The following is a 22718-nucleotide window of genomic DNA, read 5'->3' as shown; positions in this document are numbered from 1 at the left end:
CGCCCGTCCCCCGCTCCTCCCCTCCGCCCTCCGCCTCCCGGGAGCTGTGCGGTGCCGGCATGGCCCCGCCGCTGCTCATCGCGCTCCTGCTGCTCTGCGGCGGCCTCTGCCCGCCCGCCCGCGCCGGGCTCCACTTCAGGGCCGGGCAGAGCTGCTACCGCCCGGCCCCGCGCAGGGCGCCCGGCCTCAGGTCAGCCCGGCCCCGGAGCGCTCGGCCCGCCGGCGGCGGGGCAGGGCTGGGCAGGCACGGCCGGGCTCGGGGGGTTCGGGGTGCCGGGGTGGGGGTTCGGGGTGCCGGGGTGGGGGTTCGGGGTGCCCGGGGTGGGGGTTCGGGGTGCCGGGGGGGTTCGGGGTGCCCGGGGCGGTTCGGGGTGCCCGGGGTGGGGGTTCGGGGTGCCGGGGGGGTTCGGGGTGCCCGGGGTGGGAGCTCGGGATGCCGGGGGGGTTCGGGATGCCGGGGATGGGGGTTCGGTGTGCCCGGGATGGGGGTTCGGTGTGCCCGGGATGGGGGTTCGGGGTGCCGGGGCGGTTCGGGGTGCCCGGGGGGGTTCGGGGTGCCGGGGTGGGGGTTCGGGGTGCCGGGATGGGGGTTCGGGGTGCCCGGGATGGGGGTTCGGGGTGCCGGATGGGGGTTCGGGATGCCGGGGGGGTTCGGGATGCCGGGGGGGTTCGGGGTGCCCGGGATGGGGGTTCGGGGTGCCGGGGCGGTTCGGGGTGCCGGGATGGGGGTTCGGGATGCCGGGGTGGGGGTTCGGGGTGCCGGGATGGGGGTTCGGGGTGCCGGGGTGGGGGTTCGGGGTGCCCGGGATGGGAGTTCGGGGTGCCGGGGCGGTTCGGGGTGCCGGATGGGGGTTAGGGGTGCCGGGGTGGGGGTTCGGGGTGCCCGGGATGGGAGTTCGGGATGCCCGGGGTGGGGGTTCGGTGTGTCCGGGATGGGGGTTCGGGGTGCCGGGGCGGTTCGGGGTGCCGGGATGGGGGTTCGGGATGCCGGGGTGGGGGTTCGGGGTGCCGGATGGGGGTTCGGGGTGCCGGGATGGGGGTTCGGGATGCCGGGATGGGGGTTCGGGGTGCCGGGGCGGTTCGGGATGCCGGATGGGGGTTCGGGGTGCCGGGGTGGGGGTTCGGGGTGCCGGGGTGGGGGTTCGGGATGCCGGATGGGGGTTCGGGGTGCCGGGGCCGCTCCGGGTCTGGGGAGGGGGGGGGCGGTCACGAGCTCTCGGTGCCGGACCGGTCACGCCGCGGTCACGTGACCCCTCCGGCCCCTGGCGAGCTCGCTAAGAAACTCTGTGACATCCCTGCTTTCTGTGATTTTTTGGGGTTTTTTTTGGTTTTTTTTTTTTTTTTAAATGCCCACCCGTCGTGCTCGGGGGATGCCGGCCCTACCTCCTCGTCCCGTCCCCTCCCAGGACCTACCCCCGGCCGCACGAGTACCTGGACGTGTCGGCGCTGCCGCAGAGCTGGGACTGGCGGAACGTCAACGGGGTGAATTACGCCAGCACCACTCGGAACCAGCACATCCCCCAGTACTGCGGGTCCTGCTGGGCCCACGGCAGCACCAGCGCCTTGGCAGGTACCCTCAGGCTCACCTGCTGGGCTGGCTCCCCGCTGGAATCGGGAGTTCTCAGGAAGCAAAGGAAGTTTAGCTTCAGGTTACTGGCAGTTGGTATAAAGGTGCTAAATCATTGCAGTGACTAGACTGAGATGTCCGTGAATACACCAGAACAGTGGGAATGCCCAAGGTGAAGACAGGGAAAGTTGGTTTCAATACAAAATGCAATCAGAGTGAAGCTGTCTCCACCTTATCCAAAGGCAGCAAGGCGGGAATGCTGGTGTGTGGTTAAAAACCTGTTTGCAGAAGGAATGTGGCCATAGCTCCTCCCAAACTGCTCTTTAGGTCCTGGAGTAAGAGCTGGGGTTTCTGCCCTCTACTCAGAGGTGTGGTGATGGCAGCAGCAGATGCAAAAGTGTTGTAAGGTCTCCTTCCCCTTTCTGGCACCTCACTGCAGCCATGCTGTCACTGAGGAAATGAAAGATGCCTCTTATGGGCTATTTGCTACAGGAGCCCTATCATTCCAAGAACTTACCACCACAGCAGACACATAAGTAAGTCTGATTTCAGCCTTTTTCTCAGTCAGGAGGAAGTAGTGGTTTGCTAGAGATGGAGAAGTAGTGGCTCTAGAGAGAATGCATGATTTGCATGCAACAGTTATGTGCTGGAGAAGCACCACTTGCACAGGGAGGCTGTAGGGAAATTACCTGTGAAGGAGAAACAGGAAACTGGGGAGAAGGGGGAAGATAGAGCATGTGTGAGCAGACAGCAGGAATCATGCAGCATACAAGGATGTGGACATGTATGACACCTGCCAGGATGGGTTGAAGTACTGGGATAGGTAAAATACAGCAACTTGCAGGAAGATTAGGCTGGGATGATAGCTCCCTGTTCTGTCAAGTTTATTGAATGTTGTTGGTCCTAATAGGATTTCAAGTACTACAGTTGCAACAGTTAAGACTGTTAATGCACAAAAGCAGTTTATAAATACTTGTCAGGAAGCTTTTCCGCCAAGTAAGCTGCTTGTTTCTGACAAAAGAAGGCAGCAGGGTGGTGGTGCCTGTCTGAGATGGCAGGAAAACAGTGAGATGCTGATGTAACAGCAATGAGATAACTCTGAAAGCTTTCTCCTGTATTGAGACTGGCTCACAGAGCCAGCAGCCTGAACTCCATGGGCTTATGTTTATCCATGGGCTTCTACATAAATCTCTACTCCTCCGAAAGATGCTGCTCAGAGCTGTTTTTATGATGTGTATTTGAAAACTCTTTGCTGTCAAAGTCAGGAAACAGATCTAGAAGTTTTCAGAAGCTGCAGCTTGAATTAAAAGAGGACTAGGGCTCTTCAAGGCTTTAGACAGATCTTACTCATCTCCGAGTTTTTGCTGAGTTTTTAATGGAAAAAACCCTCCTAATGGAAACCCACAATAATAAGTCAGCCTCTGGTTTGAATTAGGTCACGCTGTGTTCTCACTGCAGACAGCAGAGGCTTTTCCAACCACAAGTGCTGCCGTCTGCAGCCAGTGACGGCCTCAATGAAGAGGAGACAGTTTCAAAACCAGTTACAATGTGTAGCCACCCACGTATTCCAGCAACAAACCCCAGTTTCTTATCCTTACAGACCGAATCAACATCAAGAGGAAAGGTGCTTGGCCCTCTGCCTACCTGTCTGTGCAGAACGTCATCGACTGCGCTGACGCCGGCTCCTGCGAGGGCGGGGACCACTCCCGGGTCTGGATGTACGCCCACGACCACGGCATCCCCGACGAGACCTGCAACAACTACCAAGCCAAGGATCAAAGTAGGATGCCTCTGCTTTGCTGTAGGATTTCTTCCCAGGTTTAGCAGATCTAAGTGTATTAAAAAAAAAAAAAAATGTTTTGTGTTTTTAGAGTACTGGCTCCTGCTGTTTGGCTGACAGAACAGGTTTTATTTACGTGGCTACACTGTCTGCTCCACACAGACAGTGTAGCACTAAATCATGCTCAGGCAAGTTTGCACAGCTGAATGGTTTTAACTTAATCTCTCAAATCTGTGACACACAATCTCTAATGTACTGAAATATGTACAAGTGTCACCTCAAGCTGAACAAAAGAGGAATTTAACCTTTGGTCATGTATGACTGGAATGGTTTTCGATGTCCTCAACAAAGTATTTATGCCTGTGAAGTAAGAACAATAAGTGGTGGTAATAGGGACTTTAAATGTGGTTTCCAGAAAATAATTTATTTCACCAGAGAGAATATGTATTAATAATTACTCTGAAGTTATTAGTATCTGCCTCAATTAAATTATAAAAGCTCAGTGTCCTACAGTCACTTCACTTGAAGAAAAATACCTTCCTGCAGATTACCTCCAGTGGTAATCTCGCCTCTGTTTTACAGAGTGTAAGAAGTTCAACCAGTGTGGAACTTGTGTCACTTTTGGAGAATGCCACGTGATCAAGAACTACACTCTCTGGAAAGTTGCTGACTATGGGTCTGTCAGTGGAAGAGAAAAAATGATGGCAGAAATCTACACTAATGGACCAATTAGGTAAAAAAAAAAAGATACATGAAACTCAGTGTACGTTTTCACTCTAGCACGTGTCAGCAGCTCTGCACTAACATGCAGACTTTATTTAATTTGTATATAAACTGAGATCAGAACTCAAGATACAAGAAAACCAGTTGGCTTTTAGCCAGGCCTCTGCCCTGATCCCCTTGTATGAAACTTTCTCTGTTTTCTTGCAGCTGTGGCATAATGGCTACTGAAAAGCTGGATGCCTACACAGGGGGACTGTACACAGAGTACAACCCCACACCTACAGTGAATCACATCGTCTCTGTGGCTGGCTGGGGAGTGGAAAATGGGACAGAATATTGGATAGTTCGTAACTCCTGGGGCGAGCCCTGGGTAAGGAGACATGGGAACACACTTTTGACTTTGGAGCATGGGGTTTGTCACTTGCAAAAGTACAGCCCATGGATATAAAACTGGAACTTTCTTTGAACTAGACTACCAATTTAAAAATGACACCCAGCCAATCTGAAGACAAGGATATTTGGTCAAAGTTATTTGAGTAATGTCAGCTCTATCCCAGATTCTACCTTTCAAGGACGTGCAGCTTCTGTTATGGGTAACTGTAAATTGCTGTTAGTTGTAGGTAAAAATCCAGTCATATACCTGGACTGGATGAATGGGATGTCAATTCACCAAAGCAGGTTGCTCATGACTCCAGGGTTACACTTCAGCTTGAGTTCCTCAGTTCATTTAAATCGCTCATCTTTGGCAGACAGAACAGACTCACCAACACACAATTTCTACAGTTGTGTTTCCTAATTTACAATGCAAATTAAATCCTTTACAGGGTGAAAGAGGGTGGCTGAGGATTGTGACCAGTGCCTATAAGGGTGGAAGAGGAGCAGACTACAATCTGGCTATTGAAGAGGACTGTACATATGGAGATCCTATACTGCCTTGATTCTACATGGTACAGCTTTGTGTTTAGGTGCTTTGTGTTTGGGTACTACTCGACCACTTTATGGGTTGCTAGAGATAAGGGATTTCTGAGCTTCCTTATGGTTCCAGAAGAAAAGTCAGTGTTTGGAAGCTTCCCAGCACAACCTCCTCTTGTTTAAAGAATAATAGCCTAAGACCCCTTCACAGTTCAACACCGTCAGGCAGTTCTGCAAAATTAGCCCAGATGCCACACACAGTACCTTTAAAAAATACAGAACTGCCTTAATTTTATTTACATCTTGAAGTAAATCACCCATGAAGAAGTTGTCTACCTTGATGCACAGTATTAAAATCACAATGACTGAATCACAGAACATGTACGTGTAAATATCTATTTTTTTAAATACAAATCATGTAGGTGTACTGGAAAATATACTCAATATTTGGGTCTAGAGCTTCTTTTAAGTTCTGTGACAGTACTGACCAAATATGCTGCAATGATGCAAAAGCCATGATAACTCTGGACATGGTAGATTAAAAATAATACGCAACCCTGTTTTTCTTGACCTCCTGGTGAAACAGTAGTGTTGGAATTCTTAAATAATGAAGTTGCTTTTATCCACCAAAATGATATAATGGGAATTACTTTAACCAAAAGACAGTCTAAACACTTCTTACTTCATTAGTCTTGTTTTTGCTCAAATTTCTTAACATGTGATTGTGCCCTTTTTCTCCTAAAGAGAAGATTGCCATAACCCAGAATTCCTCACTAATATGACAAATCAGTGCCATATCAGATTTACTACCTGACCTTGCTAACTGATTTAATAAACAGACTTTTTCTCTTACATGACTGGGTATTTATTATAAGAGGTTATTAACAGAGGTGTTTGGTTTTCTTTACCTGGATCTTGCTGCTTTCACTGGTCTTTTTCTTCTGAAAGGTCTGATGGACAAGTTCATACAGCAATGATGCTGGTTCAGACAACAACTGGGTATGAAAAGGATCATGTGACAGCACAAAGGGTTTAACAAGTCAAAAATCATCTACAGAGGAACTGTTTAGAGGAAGTGACACCAAGCAGAACACAGGAAAATAAAAATAAACCTTGTTTAAACTAAACTGCTGGTAAAGCTGCAGTGCACACAGAGCAAACTGCTCTTGATTATCACCAAGAGCTTGTACAGGGCTGTATCCTAAACTGATCTTCTATAAGGTGAATAATTTCTGTTGTTAATTCTACAGTTTACTTAAACTACAAAAACTAGGTTTCATACAAATTTTAAATTGTGAGTTAGCTGGAATAATATAAATCTTCAAAGATAAGCAAGGAAGTTCAAAATGGCCTCTACAGAAGCAACTTTTGACCTTTTCAGGTGATTTCCATTTTATATTTACATCCAGTTAGATGTGTCTTTTAGAAAGCAGGTTCTTCAGAAAACAGATGTGCTTGGAAAAGCAAAATCTGCTTGTTTGTTCAAGAGAATTACAGTTTGTTTAAAAGTGAGGAGTGTAAAGAGGAATCTAGCCCAATGAGCAGAGAGAACGAGTCATCTTATGAAACTGAAAGACATCTCTGGAAAAGAACCAACACCTTTATTTAAAAGTAAAATTATATTGTTGGGTGTTCTGCCACAGTTTGGCATCAGCCAGGACAGAGTAGAGATCAGTATAAAAACAAAGCCACACAAGCACTAATGAAATTTCGGCACACGTTTCATATTTTGGGACAGTAATTACATGGTAATTAAACTTACCAGTAACATCTGATCCATCTATTTAGCAAAAAATAGATTCTGAAAGGTAACACACTCACACAGAATTCCTCTCTTAATACAAAACTAACCTTGGTTGTCGCAATTCCTCTTGTGTTACACAAAACACATTTTTTGTTTTCATTCATATTTAGAATTCTTAATACAATGCAAAGGGGAGGAACAGACATTAGAGCTGTGCTGCAGGCACAGAGCAAATCCCACAAATTCCTATTTTTCACAACTGCAACATGAAAGCATAGAGCATTCAAGACCTTTTCAGAGAACTATCTGCAAAGTGTTTTTGGTAGGAATTACCTTACCCGTTCTTCATATTTTGCTTCTTACACAAAGAATCAGTGACAAATTCTGCAAGTAACCAAAATAATTCCTTCAAATAAATCTGTTTCTTGCTATCCATCCTCTTCAGAACATTGTGTAACAAGAGAACATCCTGATTCGTGTAACAACAGAAAGACCTTTTTGGTATCATTCCATTTTCCAAATGACATTAAGTCCTCTGATACGAAACACAATCACTCCTCTGGTAAGAATTCTGAGGTCACCATGCAAGTCAAGCAAATGCCCTTTAGCCTTTTCCTCCTTGTTTTAAGTTCGTTGGTTTTGTTGGGTTTTTTTTGCCCATTTACAGAACCTCACTGGTGGAGAGCATGGCAAAGCAGTGATCATGAGCTCTGGCTGCATTCTTGATGTTTTCCACTGCTTAGTTCATCATAATAAAGTTAGATTTGCAATGAGCTTAAAAAGAGAGGAAAAAAAAAAAGACACAGTTCAGTACATTACTATGATTCTGATTTATATATTTGCATATGGATTTCTGCATTATATAAACAATTAGGCTTTTAGGGTCCAGACAGATTTTTCTAGTTTAGGTATTATGACAAACAACTTCCCTTCCTTGCTGCAGTGATAGTTCCCAAAAAGCAGTATTTATGTTCACTTTCCTCACTACTACACACAGATTCTTGGTCACAGGAAAATTGCTAAATACAGGCCCCTAAAAGGGAAGTTGTCTGTCAAAATAGCTGGCAGGCATTCCTATATTCAGCAATCTTCCTCTTAAACATTTGCTAGCTGTAACAGACACAAATTGAAGCAGGTATGCAAGGAATAAATGTGACTTACCTATGAACTCCGTGACAGGATCATGTTCACCTTCTGTTTTTATAGTGCCTGCAATACTTTCATTCTCCAAGATTGGAAGAAAAAGCTGTACAAAGTCTGAGGTATACGGAGGAGCAATCACATCGAGCACCTGAAACAGCAAACAAAAACTGATCATTCTTGCACTTACAGGGGGAGGAGGGACAAAATTTAATTCATATACCAGTCTTGGAAGCATACAAGTAGTTGGATGGAGAACCAGAGGTCTCAAGTGCAAGTAATTAGGTATTCTCAAGGTGCTCTACTGAGTACCTTGTTACTTCCAGAAGTCAGGATCAGTAGGACCAAGTCACATCACTGAGACACTGCTCAGAATCTGACCTGAACTTGAAGGATTTCTGAATATCCAAAACACATGGAGCTGATTTTAAACCTGATCTCTAGACTTCAGAAAACAGTTTTTGCTGCTGACCTCTGTCACAAAGTATCTGATGAGTGAGATGTCCGTGTCCAGCTTCTCCAGGCATTTGCGGATGTAGCTGACGACAGGCAGGACGTACCCTCGGCTCAGCGAGTGAACCATCCTGTCCAGCAGAGTCTTCTTCAGCTCCAGCTGATGGGGAAGGGAGGGAAGAACCAACACTTTAGAACTTGCTCTCAAAGTGTGCAATTTTTATTCATTCAGTATCTGCTATGCTACATTTTCAGCACTTCTAAATTAACCGTGCGCTTCTAAATTAACTGTGCTGTTGAACTGGGTAAGAGTGACTGATGTGAAGTAACAGAAAGCACTGAATCCTCTGAGTATCACCTGCTCCATCACATCCAGCTGAGAATGTTCTGTTTCAAAGAGCTTGACAAGAAGTTGCAGAACTTGGGGATGAAGCAGCTGATGGCAGGTACTGATCTGCAAACAATACAGCAAAGTGAGATCCTCAGAACTGCAATTTAAAGCACAATGCACAACGCAGGCAATTCTGCATTGATGTTCAGTGCCAGACAGAAATTCATTTAGAAAAGCATTCCATCATTTCTATGATGCCCAAGTTTTCCTGGCGTAAATGCTGAGCTGACAAAATAAAATAATTTACTCTGAATAGATTCATCTCTGCATAGTTACTGCCTTGCTGCAAATGACAGGCATTCAGTGTTACACAAGAACCAGAACCATTCTTGCTCCCCAGCACAGTTTTCCAGACACTCTTACCTCATCCAGCAGTGCCAGGTGAACTGGGGTGTGATCTGTCTGCAGCTGGAAGTACCGTGGCTCTGACACTGTCCAGTCCACCCACTTCAACACACCCATAGCCACCACTGGGAACCTACAGAGAGACATTGCTTTAGCACAGCAGCATGAAAAGCAAATGGAAGTTTTATCAGGAACCTGAAATAATCTGCCATCATTTTCCAGTGGCACAGAAAAGCATGTTCTGCCACCCAAGGTGGACAAGTTGTGTGTGAAAGACAGGATTTGTGAGTCATGAGAGACTCCCAGCCTCTGCTCACCTGATGCACTGATAGAGAGTGCTCAGTTCTGCAACCAGCTCTGATGCCCCTTTGTTCTCATTGCAACACAGATTGTGAACAGTCTCAATGGCTTTTGAGGTCGACTTGAGTTCATCCTTGTTGATGCTGACTCTCTTGTTCTGCAAAATTATTGCAAAGTTGGAATGCAAAAGTTGCAGATGTCTTTGGTTATTTAAGGAAAGGAGCTTAACCTGCAATAAGCCTAGGATTGCAACCTGTGTCTCAAAATTCAGACTCGCATGCAATTTCAGAAGAATTAATTATGAGTGAGATGGAGTACAAGGATGTTTGCTTTATTTAATTCTCAGTGCACTCAGACTTTTGTTTGATCATCAGGATCTACACTTTTTAATCACCACAGTTGAAGGCAGAAGCATTTAATATTAAAATAAGTAAACTAAGCTGAATGTTTTATTTTAAACTGATGATTCTTGCAACCATATGGTTCACAACCATACATTTTCTTCTGCACAGGCAGGCTGCTGCAGGTAAAAAATAATATTATTCACAGAAGTAAACATTACCTTTTTCCACATCTCTACAACACTAGCTGCATATGCTAGTATGTGGATATATTTATGCTTGTGATCCTGGTTGATCTTAGCACCTGGTTTAAACAAGGACTGCATGAAGAGGTCCAAAAATGCAGGCACTCGAATCTGTGAAGAGAAAGAACATTTTATCAGAGCCTGAGACTCAGGAGAAATGACTCAGAATGGAGTTTCTGCATTTGATAAACCTTGTATAGAACAATATAACACATTTTCCTTTAATAGTACATTAAACAGTTTTCTGCAGATACAGACTTTTAAAAGAAAAAAGGGGAAAAAAAAGGAATCAGTTACAGACCAGATTTCTAAAGTATCAAAATCTTGCCTTTTCATACCAAAACAAGAACAATGCAGTGAGAAATGTGAAATGTATAATTCAGGCTTGCTTATAACAAACTGCTAAAGTGGGCACAGATTCTTTTTTCTTGAATTTCATTTTGTTTGTTTAAAGAATTAATTCCTTGCCATTTTAATTTCCTATGGAAATGTTTTTTAGTTTAGTTATATGTAAAAACACAACTTGGAATGATTAAAAAACCCCAAGAGAAGTACCACAAAGCTGATGCAAACCAGAATGCATCAGTTTCACTTTTAGACATTGCTTAAAATAACAGAGGGACAAGTGAATGCTAATTTAATTTTTGTGTCCATACAACACTAAGCACAAGGCACGCCATTTCTGAGTGCTTCTGTAACAGAAATAAGTTTCAGAGGTTACAAACAGGTGAATACTGACCAGTTCTACCGGAGGTGGGTCCATACTTGTAAACATTTTGAAGAGCACAGTGATATCTGCTGGATTCAGAGCTCCTTTGGACAGCATTGCCCCCAGAGCCTGGCAGGCTCGGGGGTAGGAGGCTGCAGTGCCCAGTGCTAAGGTGATCTGACTGGCATCATGGCCTCTGCAGGAAGAGCAAACACACACAGTGATTTGTTTTCTTAATTCAGACATTTCAGATGAAGTCTCGCTGAGACAACAGGGATATTCTATGGGATGCAATGCCTTAGGGTAACTACAGAATTAGGCCCGTGCTTGCCTTGTTTATTTCCAAAATGTTAACAGAAAAATAAAAATAGATATTTCTTAATAGACAGAAACTTCAAGTCTTTGCTTTTCCAGTTTCAGGTCTCTCTGGTACAGGACACTGAACTTTTCTGCTGTTCCACAACTTAAAGACCCGCTACAAGAACTGCTCTGTTGCAGCTCAAGATTCTCCTTTTGCTGGTGAAAGGTGATGAAGAACGAGCAAAAGCCAGCAGAGTTTACAGTTTACTTTTGTAAGAAAAAGGGAAAAAAAAGGAATCAGTTACAGACCATATTTCTAAAGTATCAAAATCTGACTGTGAGTTCCATCTCCCTGGTCCCACAGCTGCCACTCACTTCTCGTGGGCGTAGCGCTGAACCTCCTGCGCGATGCGTCGGACGGCGGAGCCGCCCTGCTCCTCCTGGGCCAGGATGGACATCATGGACTGAGCAAAGAGGTAAGTGTGTTCTCCATGGCACACCATCTTCTGTGAAAGCACAGCACAAAGCTCACCAGACAGCAAGAAAACATCCCAGTGCCTTTCTGTGATTACACTGCCGTGAGAGCAAACGGGGGGAAAAAACACCAAAGCACAAACAACTAAATAACAAAGCCAAAACCCCAAAAGCCAAGAGGAAAATACAAAAAAGCACTGACACCACACAAAAAGAAATTTCTGAATTGAGAAACTTCATTTCTCAAATTCCAAAACGGAGAGGAAAATCTATTCTACTTTTATGCTCAGCACTTTTTCCCAGTATTTGAACACTAAGAGAAGTTCAAAGCCAGCTGAAAATCATTGTGCTGTTTCATGATACTGAAATGCTGGGTTGATTCAGATGGCAACTTTCACACTGATGTGGACAGTAAGAGAATTATTTTCATTTGCCCGAGGACTGACAATACTGATCTTTAGATCTTGCAGTACATGTGAAAGACAACAGTTCTACCCCCAACTTTTTACAATCCATTTAATAAATGTAAGAAGTGTCACATAAGCAACCCAAAGAATTCTTGGTCACAGAATGACCAAAAAGCATCAATTTTTGGGTTTTAACTCAGATGTACCTTTTCTTCATAAGCTTTTATAGGACATCAAAATTGGCTACAATCCTACACTGATCTCTATCTCCTAATTGGAAAGCAGAACAATTCTTTTTCCACATAAAAAGGGGGAAAAAAACCAAACTTACAGCAAACTCAGGGAGGTTTTTCTCAAGGTTTTCCTCTCCCCCATCTAAAATTGTTGCCAGAGATGTACGCAGGACTCTGGAAAATACTTCTAGTTGCTGACATGCTGTTGAAACACTGGTTATTTCCCCTTGATACCCAGCATCAGATATAAGCTATAAAAATAAAAACATCACAGAAATCTTGTGTTATTTGCATTTCTATTTCTGATATCCTAACAAATCTAGAAGAACACAGACAATCTAAGTTTCACCTCTGCACACACTGACTGGAATTCACATTTACATTGTGGTTTACAGAAAAGGAAACCAATAAAGAGGTAGCAAAAATAAAGCACAATAATAAAAAATGTAGCAGAGCACACCAAAATATAACATTCTTTTCTTATCACAGCAACATACAAAACTGTCTGAGACATTCCACTGCACCAGAAATACAGAATTTTGAGAGATCACAGGAAAACAAACAAACAAGAAAAAAAAAGAGAAAAACCCCAACAACCTCAACAAAAAATGAAAAAGCAGTACTTCAAACTGGGAAATTACACTTACTCCACCTGTAGCACAAGTCCTCCCACCAAGGAGTCTTTTTACTAATTAGTATTAGCAGGAATACATAAAAGATACAAGCAAGGCAACACCTAATAATTGATGCCAGAACAATTAGCTATCTATGGATATTCTTACTCATTAGACTTAAGTGTAGTACCTTCACAGTAAAATTAAGCATTAAACAATCAGGATGGGCTTCTGCCAATTTGTAAAAAAGATCTCTCCACGTGGTATGTGCTATCATTTGCTCAAGCCAGGCTGGAGTCTGAAAAGAACAGAGCAACAGAGAGAAATTTAAGAATGTTTTGTTGTCAAGATCATAAAAAGCAAGGCTTTTACCTCTCAGCAGTCCAGTGAGTTGTTCTACAGAGCTTTATTACTGTAGAACAACTAATGGGGATGTATTCCAAATTTCCCAGTTCTCTAAACCTCTGAGGACTCCAGTGAGACAGAGCTGGTTGTCTGAAACCAGCTAAAGAGCTTTGAAGATTCAATTTCCCTTCCCTTCACCATTCCATCAGATGAAGGCATCTAGGAAGGATTCTCTGTAGGGACAGCAACAGGGATTGCATGCACACCTCTCCTTCCTCTGTAAAGATGGAATCTGCTTTCCGAGGGTCAAAGTGCTTGATCAGTAAGCTCTTCAAGTGGTTCTCCACAGTCTCCTGAACTTGCATTGGCTCAACACCTGCACAGAAGGAACAAAACACTTGGCACATGCAGTGTGGTACAGTGGAACACAGCAGCGACATCCCACATTTTACAGTGAGAACAGAAATTACTCCAAAATTTATCAGCACAGAGATGAGAGCCATCAGTTCTACTACTGAGCCACGCTTATACAGATTTACAGATTTTCCACCTCTTTTTCCTAAATGCTGAACTGTTTAAGATCTCAGGCAGGTCACAACCTTCCTCTTTCCTCATTAGACACACAAAAAACATTGCCAGTCATCCCCAGGACTCTTACTGGTGTAACAGCAAAATGCAGGGGGTGTCTTAACCAAAAAAGGGATCACCAGGGCTGGGGCACAAAGCCATGTTACTACACAGTAAAATTAATCCTTTTAAATATTGGTTATCAGTAGATTTGGTAGTATTATAAAAAATAACACACAAGTAAAAATGAGTAGTTCTACATTTCTAAAATCAGAGTATAATAATTCTGGTAATGTAATAACGATTACATAATTAATTCCATTACAGGATAAAAACTCTGCTTATACTGTCTACATAACAGCTCCCTTACCCATTGAATAAAATTAAAAAGAAGCTATAATTTATGCAGTTATTTCAACTATAAAACCTTTCATAACATAGTTTGTTGGCCTTTCATCAACATATTGCTTCATTATTCTCCAAGCGGAATAAACCTATTATTATAAAGGATTTAGCCACATACTGGATGATGGCTTTATAACAATCCACTTCCTGTGGATGATCAAATTTGCCAGACATTCAGACATTTCTGACAGAAAATAGACCCAAAATACTCTGTATCTTGTATCATACCTGTCTGAATGAGCCACTCTGCCAGCAAATTGACAGTCTGTGCCACTGCAGTGTAGTTTTCAGAGAGAAGCTGAATTACATTCTCTGGAGACCCTCCTGCTTGGAAATATCTGATAAAAGGATTACAAAAGGACTATTTGAGTCATATTAAACCCAAAATTCAATAGAAGTGTAAATTTAAAGGGAAAACAACAGCACCATTTATAGATTTGCATATGTTTCTATACGAAGTGACACCTATAACACACATCAAATCACACTCACCTCTTTAACGTGTTAAAGATAGACGGTTCCATTATATAATCAGGTGTTGAAAATTTCTTCAGGCACTCCTGCTGCACTTCGGCATCATCTTCTCCCTCCCCATCCTCATCATCTTGCTGCTCACAAGCACAGTCAGGTCAGCCTCCCTGTCCCGTCTCCCCCCACACTCCCACTTCAGGCTGTTTTTGCCCACAGCAGCACACACACCTCGGCTCAGCACCGCAAGCGACCTGCACCCCGACAAACAGCGATTAATAAGGGAGAAGGCACAAAAACCCGCAGGGTTTATCCCGGGCCCGGCGCGGCCCCGGCCCTCACACACGCGGCGCTGCCGCCTCAGCCCGCAGCCCCGGGACGCTCCCGGAGGATGCTCCGGAGCCAGGGGAACGCTCGGATCTGTGCCCGGGGCTTGCCCCGGGACACGCCTGGGGCTGCGGCCATCCCTCGCCCCGCTCCCCCGGGCTCACCGCGCCCCCGTCCGCCTCGCTGCCCCACTCGGCCGCGCTGCCCTCGAAGTAATCGGCGTCCTCCATGTCCGCCCGCGCCGGAACGGGCGGGGCGCCGCAATGGCGGCGGCGCGGGGCGGCGGCACGGCGGGGCGGCTCCGAGGGGAGGCGGCACGGCATGGAGGCGCGGCTGTGAGGGGCGGCGGTACGGTATGGAGGTACGGCTGTGAGGGGCGGCTCTGAGGGGCAGCGGCACGGCATGGAGGCGCGGCTGTGAGGGGCGGCGGCACGGCTCTGAGGGGCGGCGGCACGGCATGGAGGCACGGCTCTGAGGGGCGGCGGCACGGCATGGAGGCACGGCTGTGAGGGGCGGCGGCACGGTATGGAGGCACGGCTGTGAGGGGCGGCTCTGAGGGGCGGCGGCACGGCATGGAGGCACGGCTGTGAGGGGCGGCGGCACGGTATGGAGGCACGGCTGTGAGGGGCGGCTCTGAGGGGCGGCGGCACGGCATGGAGGCACGGCTGTGAGGGGCGGCGGCACGGTATGGAGGCACGGCTGTGAGGGGCGGCGGTACGGTATGGAGGCACGGCTGTGAGGGGCGGCTCTGAGGGGCGGTGGCACGGCATGGAGGCATGGCTGTGAGGCACGGCTCTGAGGGGCGGCTGTGAGGGGCGGCGGTACGGTATGGAGGCGCGGCTCTGAGGGGCGACGGTACGGCGGGGCATGGCGTCCCGGCTCTGAGGGGAAAGGAGCCAGTGTAAATGTGAACTCAAACTGCCCTGCGGAGCCTCCCAGCGCAGCAGCAACCGCACGGGAATTGCAAGGGAAGAGGGAAAAAAGGGATGCGTTGTTCCAAGGGGTGGCTTCTCTGAGGGATGTGTTCTCCGAGGGATGTGCTCTCCAAAGGTTGTGTTCTCCAAGGGTTTTATTCTCTGAGGGATATGTTCTCCAGGGGTTGTGTTCTCCAAAGGTTGTGTTCTCCAAGGGTTTTATTCTCTTAGGGATGTGTTCTCCCAGGGGTTGTGTTCTCCAAGGGTTGTGTTCTCCAAAGTTTTTATTCTCTGAGCGATGTGTTCTTCAAGGGTTGTGTTATCCAAGTGATGTGTTATCCAAGCAATGTGTTCTCCGAGGGTTGTGTTCTCCAAGGGTTGTGTTCTCCAGGGATTGTGTTCTTCAAGGTTTGTGCTCTCCAAGTGATGTGTTATCCAAGCAATGTGTTCTCCAAGGGATGTGTTCTCTGAGGGATTTATTCCTCTTCTGGTTGCCACTGCACACACAGCACTGCCCTCCCTCCCTCACTCCTTCCCTCACTCACATGGAAGCATGAGGGCGATGTCAAACAACAGCAAATTGATAGTGTAAAAAATGCATATTTTGTGATTGGCTTTTTGCAAATATTACACTGAATATTATATGTGTAATGTTAGAAAGTTATGCTGTATTCATTCTCTTAAGTAGTGTGTTAAATATAGTTTTAGGTTCCAACATAATGTTAAAATAGAGATGTGGGAGGAGTTTTTTTTTTAGGAATGAGATACTCGCTTCGAGGAACACCTACATCTTCCAAAGGAAAGGAATTTATGGCTTCTTACCAGAAGAAACTAATTTCTTCAGGCCTTGCTCAGACTCGAAGACGCCATGGGGATTAAAGGAAAGAGTTGACACACAACAGACAGAGTTTCTTGTTTTAAATAGAATGTATGCATAACCATGAAGGATGTATGAATATGCAACAAGTGTATTGTTTTAAGGGTGATTCCTTTGTTCACAAGGGATGCTTTTCGTGACCGAGTGTCCGAGAGCATCCGGACGTCCGTAGCTCTTTGCTTTTTATTGTCTTGTAATTGTCCTCGCTCTAAACTTTATTACTCTAATTGTATTACTATTTTTATAACCATTTTATTATTACTAAACTTTTAAAATTTTAAAAACCAAGTGACGGGTGTTTTTCACAATAGGAATGATGAAATGTTATGGTAGAATAGAAAAGCTGACAAGTAAGAAAACAGAAACCAAAACCAAAACAGAATAAAAGGAGGAAGGGATAACTTTGGAGCAAAGTGGGCATCTCTGGGCAGAGGAGAGGTGCTGTGAGAGCCACATCCCCTGTCGTGGGGCTGTTCTGTAAGCAGGCAGGGCAGCCTGTGACTGCTCCCCTGTCACCCTGTTCTTTTGAGAGTTTTAAAGTTCTTAGAAAAGTTTCTTGTGCCTTCTGTTTTTTACATATTTCTACTGAATTTTCTCACACTGTTCATATAAACAATGATTGCTTTGCATTATTCTTTGTGGGTGGAGAGAATTGATGAACTCTTGGTGTGACCAGTATGGTTGGAGAGGTGGCAGTTTCACCCTCCAATCCAGTCACTTTTGCTATTATATATATATTATACTCTACTATATTATAGATATAGTAGAGTCAGAAAATAAAGTTTGCTTTTTTTTGGTTCTTTTTCTCTCCTTTTACATCCAGCCTGTTTGTGTGAGTAATATTTCGTGTCGTAGTGTGACACTCCCCATCCACAAAACGGGACCTGCAGAGCACTCGCTGTGCTCACCCTGGGACCTTCCTGAGGATGCTGAGCAAAGATAACAGGTCAAGAGGGTCCTCAAGGAAGGGAAGGACAAGGAATTAGATGAACAGGGACGAGTCTACAATGAAAACTGATCACATAATCAGGCCTCGGGCAAGGAGAGAGGCATTAGTGAGATCATGTGAGAAACAGTCCCTCTGTCTCTCTTCAGCTCCAGTCCCACTCTTCAGTTGGATCAGAGTTTCACTGGGAGAAAGGGGAGGGTAAGGCTGTGTTCTGGGATTTGGAGACCAGCCAGGAGTTTTGCTGATTAATTATTTAAAAGGTCCTTTATTCTCATTCTGTTTCTAACTGAAAAACAGTATAAAAAAATGACATGGTCTTCCATGCGTTGCTTGGTAAAAAAGGCCAAAAACCCCCTGCTCAGAAATAAGTTACAGCATCTCCAACAGACAAAATCCTTGTTTAGATGTGGTTTATGTGCTAATCAAGGGATTTGCTGCACTCCAAAGTTCAATACAGAGAATGTACCCCAGCACCTGAGCTGCAGCACAGCAGAATTGTGCTGTCCTGTGCTGCCCTACAGTGGTGAAACAGCTTTTCCTGGAACACTGCTCCCAGTCGGGAGAGCCCGGGATAATGTTCTTTTTGCTCGGCCAGCAGAAAGGAAAAAAGGCTTTTTTTGGGATAAACCACACGGATTGAAGCAGAGCCACAAGGTTTTCCACGTTTTCCACTGCAGGCAGGAGGACAGTGAGGGTATCTTGATGCCTGTGGTCGTTTTTTATGAGGGACGATTTTTATACAGGTAGGAGAATCTTCCCACAACCAACATTTGCTGTGCATCTCCTGGGCAGGACATTGGGATCTGCAGCCCAGATAATTTCATTGTACCAGAGCTCATGGCCTGAAGCACTCCTAGCCTCAGTAAAGCGTTTTCAGAGCAGGCAAAAGTTTTGTTTGGTGACAACAGTTGGACTTGTGGGACCTCAGTGGTAATTATGCTACAAAACTTCCTCCTTAATTGAGTAGAAAATGGGAGCAGTCCCCAGCACCAACTGCCATAAAGAGACAGTTAAGATATTTATGATACAATTTCAGTGCCTGAATCTTAAAACTAGAAGTTTTCCATCTTTATATATTTATATCTCTTTATTTTGATTGCAGTAACAGAAAAATATTTTTTTTAATATATAAAGAATTAACAATACTCAAAGCATTTACTTTCAGCTTCCCTTGAGAAGGAAACTAGAGATCTGTAACAGCCAGACATTTGCTGAATAGCCCTTTGCAGAATTGCAATATCCAAGCTTGCCTCACTTCAGGTCAATAAACAAGAGGTAAAGTCAGATTAAACCAAACACTTTCAAGATATCACTTAAAATGAGATGAAATATGAAAGGTACCAGAAATTGATTTTGCTAACTAAACCTTTACAATTTTGAATGGAAACAATGTTGGTTGTCTCTTGAGTTTAACTGCATTCCCCCATATGGATTTGTGTCTTACAAAGTATCAGTGAAATGTTCATGACTAAAAGCACTTAGATTTACCTGAATGTCCCTGAAAGGATTTATTATGCAGAAAATTAATGTAACAAATTTTCCCCTAAATGCATATTTGACTACATTTTATGTGTAAAATATTCTTGAGTGACAATTTCTATCTAATGAGATTTTGATGAAGCAGAGAGCAAACTTTGAGATAAAGTTTGAGACAGAGAGAAAATTTGGAGCCCGATAAATATCCAGTGAAAGTCAGCTTTGGTGTCTCTGCTGCATGGTGCGAGGAAGCAGTAAAGGCATTCTGGAAAGTGAAAGTCTGTGAAGAAGAGCCAGATGTACAGGAACATGTAAAATTACATTATTTTTTCTTTGTACCTTTTTTTTGGTTGTTATTTAACATAAAAATAAACAATGCTCAAGTTCCAATTCCAACTATTAAAATTTGCTTGATTTTTCACCAGAGTATTTAACAACTGTATTCCAGGATTTGCTGCCTAAAGGGTTGAATGTAATACAGCTGATAAAATCATCCAACTTCATTTGGTTTCTTCCTAAAATATAGAAGAAAAATCCCAAACAGAAGAGCCAACTTCTAACAGAACTGCTTGCCTTTTATTCATATGGTTTTCAAAAATATCCACCCTGGCAGTCTCTGTCATTCCCTCTGCTCCTTGCCCTCTACAAATTCTTTTAGCATAAATTTGTATTTTTGTAATCGTTAGCCCTTTACAAAGCAGCCAATACATTCAACTAGAGTTAAGGTAATAACTTTCCAATGGAGTAGGAAATTACAGCAGCATCATTAGGCTAATGAGTTTTGGCTAAAGAGTTCTTCCTTCTCAAGCAGAGCCTCAAGACGAAGCATTTCTGTTTGCATCTCAAGGACTGGTAACAGTTATTCCAGACATTGAACACACGACACTTCACCAGGTAACCAAGAATATTCTGAAACAAAACAAGGTGGTTTGGAGGTTGCTGATGTGATGTCATTCTAGTGCCCCTCGAATGTCAACTTAAGAGTTGGAACTGTATTTTATGTACCAAGGATTGCTTAAAACACTGAGCCTCCCAACGCCCCAAGAGCTTCTCAAGATGAGCTTGTGATGGAAAGATTTTCTTGCTTTAAAGCAAGTTCCATGTGATCATTAAACTCACCTTTCACTAAACTATCTCCCAGATTTATTTAATTTTCCCCCCCAGTTCCTTAACTGGATAACCCTGGCCTTTTGGGATTGATTCCTTCTCTGACCTTGAAAATTTGTATGAGGATCCCAGACTGGGTCACTCACCTGGGGAATGAAGAATTTTCCCCCTAAATTTCTTTTTCAGTATCCAAGGTGATGGAATTTGAACTTTGAAGTTGTCTCCTTGCTCTCTTTCATAACTGCTCTATTCTGTTATCAACCACAGCATTACAAGAGTGAGGGGGGTGAGGACAGGAGAAAGCAGCTGAGGTTTGGGTCATGCTGCAGGACAGAGCACCTGGCTGTTAAGTTCCCCAGTTTTAAATCACAAACAGGTTCATAAAAGCTGCTGCTCGTGGCTGCTCTGGGCTTCCACACTGCCTTACACAGACAAACCTCTGCAGCCCAGCAGAGCTTTGCCCTGTGAGAAACAGAACTCAGGCTTAGCAGCAAAATTCTCACAATCCATTACTTCATTTTGGATGTGCCTTCAAACAGTAAGAGAACAAAGATTAAAACTACTGAGATATTCATCAGCCCTCACACACCCCTCAGGACACATCTCCATGGCTCCACCTCAGCACCAGTCTGAAACATTTCTTTGAGTTTTTCCACAGGATTTAGTTCTATAACCCAACCTCTAATTTGTCTTTTTGTGGAAGCTCTTCTGATCCTGCCAACAGCAAACTGAAAATGTAGCAAAAAAAGAACCGGAATGTGCCCCCCTGATGTGGCAATTCCTAACCCTGATACAGCTGCTCGTCCCTCTGCCGGCACTCTGGCATTTCAGTTGCAAGAATGATACATTTCCAAAGTCACATCAAATACCAGAAAACTACAGATAGAAACATTGTACTTCACTATTAATAATTCACATAAAATTCACAGCCTAAAACAATAGTTTGCATGACAGAACAACAGAACTGAGAGAATTCCCAACATTACAGCCTCTGTCCTAGGCTTATCCTTCTCCAAACTTGTGTAGTAGTAAATTTAAAAAATTAATTAGCCAACTCATTCAATGAAATGACTGGGTAAATTAAAGTGAAGAGATAAATTCACATTTTAATTTTGAATTTGCTTACATTTGTCTGCTGGTACCCCAGCGTTAAAAAGCATGTTACACAAAAATCCTTACTGTCACCATCTTCTCCCTCAAAAATTTATCCTTCTCCCTATCTGGGACAATGGTCAAAGGTTTTATTTTTGTTCTGTCATTCAATAATTTTGAGTCAGACTTCCTAAGTGAAAAACAAAATTAGGAAAATCTGTAAGTTTGTTTTTGGTGGATTTTTAATTATGTATTACATATTTGGTCAGTTATCCATGTTACAGAGGTATCAATGCTGCTGTTACCCTGGGGAATTCCCTGTTTTCCAAGAGACCAGACTAAGTTTATAGGACACAGAAGTCAGACAAAAACTTCCACCTTATTATTTTTACATTTAATGCAGTGAGAGACTTATTTGCCTTCCCACCTCCTCCCACGTTGCTTTTCCAGGTCGGATTTGTGCTTTATACTGCACCCATTTTGCTCAGCTCAGTATACTGAAAGTAACCAGGATAAAAAGAAGTTGGAGCTCTTAATGAGAATCAGGGATCAAAACAATTAATTCCAAAGCCAGTACTTCTGGCTCAAATTTGAGCAGTCTGTGCACTACAGCAAAATTCTGAAGCAGTTTTACCTACCCTGACACGCATCCACTCACAGGACTGAGTATGACCAGGATTAAAATAGGTTCACTCTTGGAATTTGTCTTGTCAGTCACCAGAGGGAGTTTTCAGTGTCAGGCTTTCATCAGCAGAGCTTCAGAAATCCCCTTTGTAGTTTATTTTATTTACAAAGATGCTTCAAAGGTTGTCATAGAACAGGAAGATTTTTTTTTCCCAGATGAATTTTCAGAGATAGCAAGCTGAGGAAGAAGGGCACAGTTTAGTTTTGGACTGCAAACAGACGTTTGCTTATAAATATTTTTACTGTTATACAAACCCAACATGTATTTTAGAGATGAGGACCTGCTCCTGCGTGAGATTTCCATTAATAGTCCTGATCCTGCTTATTAAAGTTAGTAGGAATTTTAACATCTGCTTCCATGGAAGAGGTCATAGGAGCGCCAGCATTGTTAGAAATACACACAGCACATCAGGTACAGCTGGGGAAAGAAGAGAACTTACTCCCTTCCACAATGAGTCACATAATTTTATAACTTAGAACAACTTTATCACTCTTAAGACATTTGTATAGCACCAATCACCAAGAGCATTGTCACTAAGGCACTGGACTGGTACTCAGCTGTCATGGGCTCTGCCTCCAGGTCTAGGGTCAATCATCTATGTTTATGTCTTTTGTTTTTACTGGCACGTAACTTTTGACATTGGAAAATAAGGTAAATAATACAAAACATCCTCCATCACTTACAGGAACAACACACCACGACGAATTACAAGGTGCTCAAGTTCTGAAACCATGAACATTAATAAATCTGTGCATAGATTTACTGGCAGGAGGAAATTGCCCTGCAAGTATCAATTCTGTGCAGCACAGTGGAGCAGTGTTAGCTTCC

General features: G+C 44.1%; 2 protein-coding genes across 3 annotated transcripts; one reads left to right on the top strand and one right to left on the bottom strand.

Moving 5' to 3' along the window:
• The first annotated feature begins 32 nt into the window (after window positions 1–32).
• Window positions 33–5836, top strand: CTSZ (cathepsin Z). Of its 2 annotated transcripts, none has more exons than XM_031506557.2 (6): window positions 33–190; window positions 1407–1570; window positions 3168–3347; window positions 3930–4080; window positions 4278–4440; window positions 4895–5836. In XM_031506557.2, the coding sequence occupies exons 1-6, from the start codon at window positions 60–62 to the stop codon at window positions 5006–5008; spliced, it is 903 nt and encodes a 300-aa protein (XP_031362417.1). In that variant the 5' UTR covers window positions 33–59; the 3' UTR covers window positions 5009–5836. The 2 variants fall into 2 exon arrangements, with proteins under 2 accessions (XP_031362417.1, XP_021409289.1); XM_021553614.2 differs by having other exon boundaries at window positions 33–244.
• A 728-nt stretch (window positions 5837–6564) lies between these two features.
• On the bottom strand, window positions 6565–15061 carry NELFCD (negative elongation factor complex member C/D). Its single transcript, XM_021553612.2, has 15 exons — window positions 14955–15061; window positions 14488–14603; window positions 14224–14333; window positions 13290–13399; window positions 12869–12976; window positions 12163–12315; window positions 11326–11456; window positions 10681–10846; window positions 9918–10052; window positions 9373–9512; window positions 9074–9188; window positions 8678–8773; window positions 8339–8479; window positions 7888–8017; window positions 6565–7500 (listed from the first exon to the last, which is right to left on the bottom strand). Exons 1-15 carry the CDS (start codon window positions 15018–15020, stop codon window positions 7466–7468), a joined length of 1752 nt encoding a protein of 583 aa, XP_021409287.1. The 5' UTR covers window positions 15021–15061; the 3' UTR covers window positions 6565–7465.
• Window positions 15062–22718: the final 7657 nt, after the last annotated feature.

Source organism: Lonchura striata, chromosome 17 (assembly GCF_046129695.1).
Source record: "Lonchura striata isolate bLonStr1 chromosome 17, bLonStr1.mat, whole genome shotgun sequence".
Taxonomy (NCBI): Eukaryota; Metazoa; Chordata; class Aves; order Passeriformes; family Estrildidae; genus Lonchura; species Lonchura striata.
Note: the sequence above shows the minus strand (reverse complement) of the source record. Positions and strands in the feature narration are given on the sequence as shown.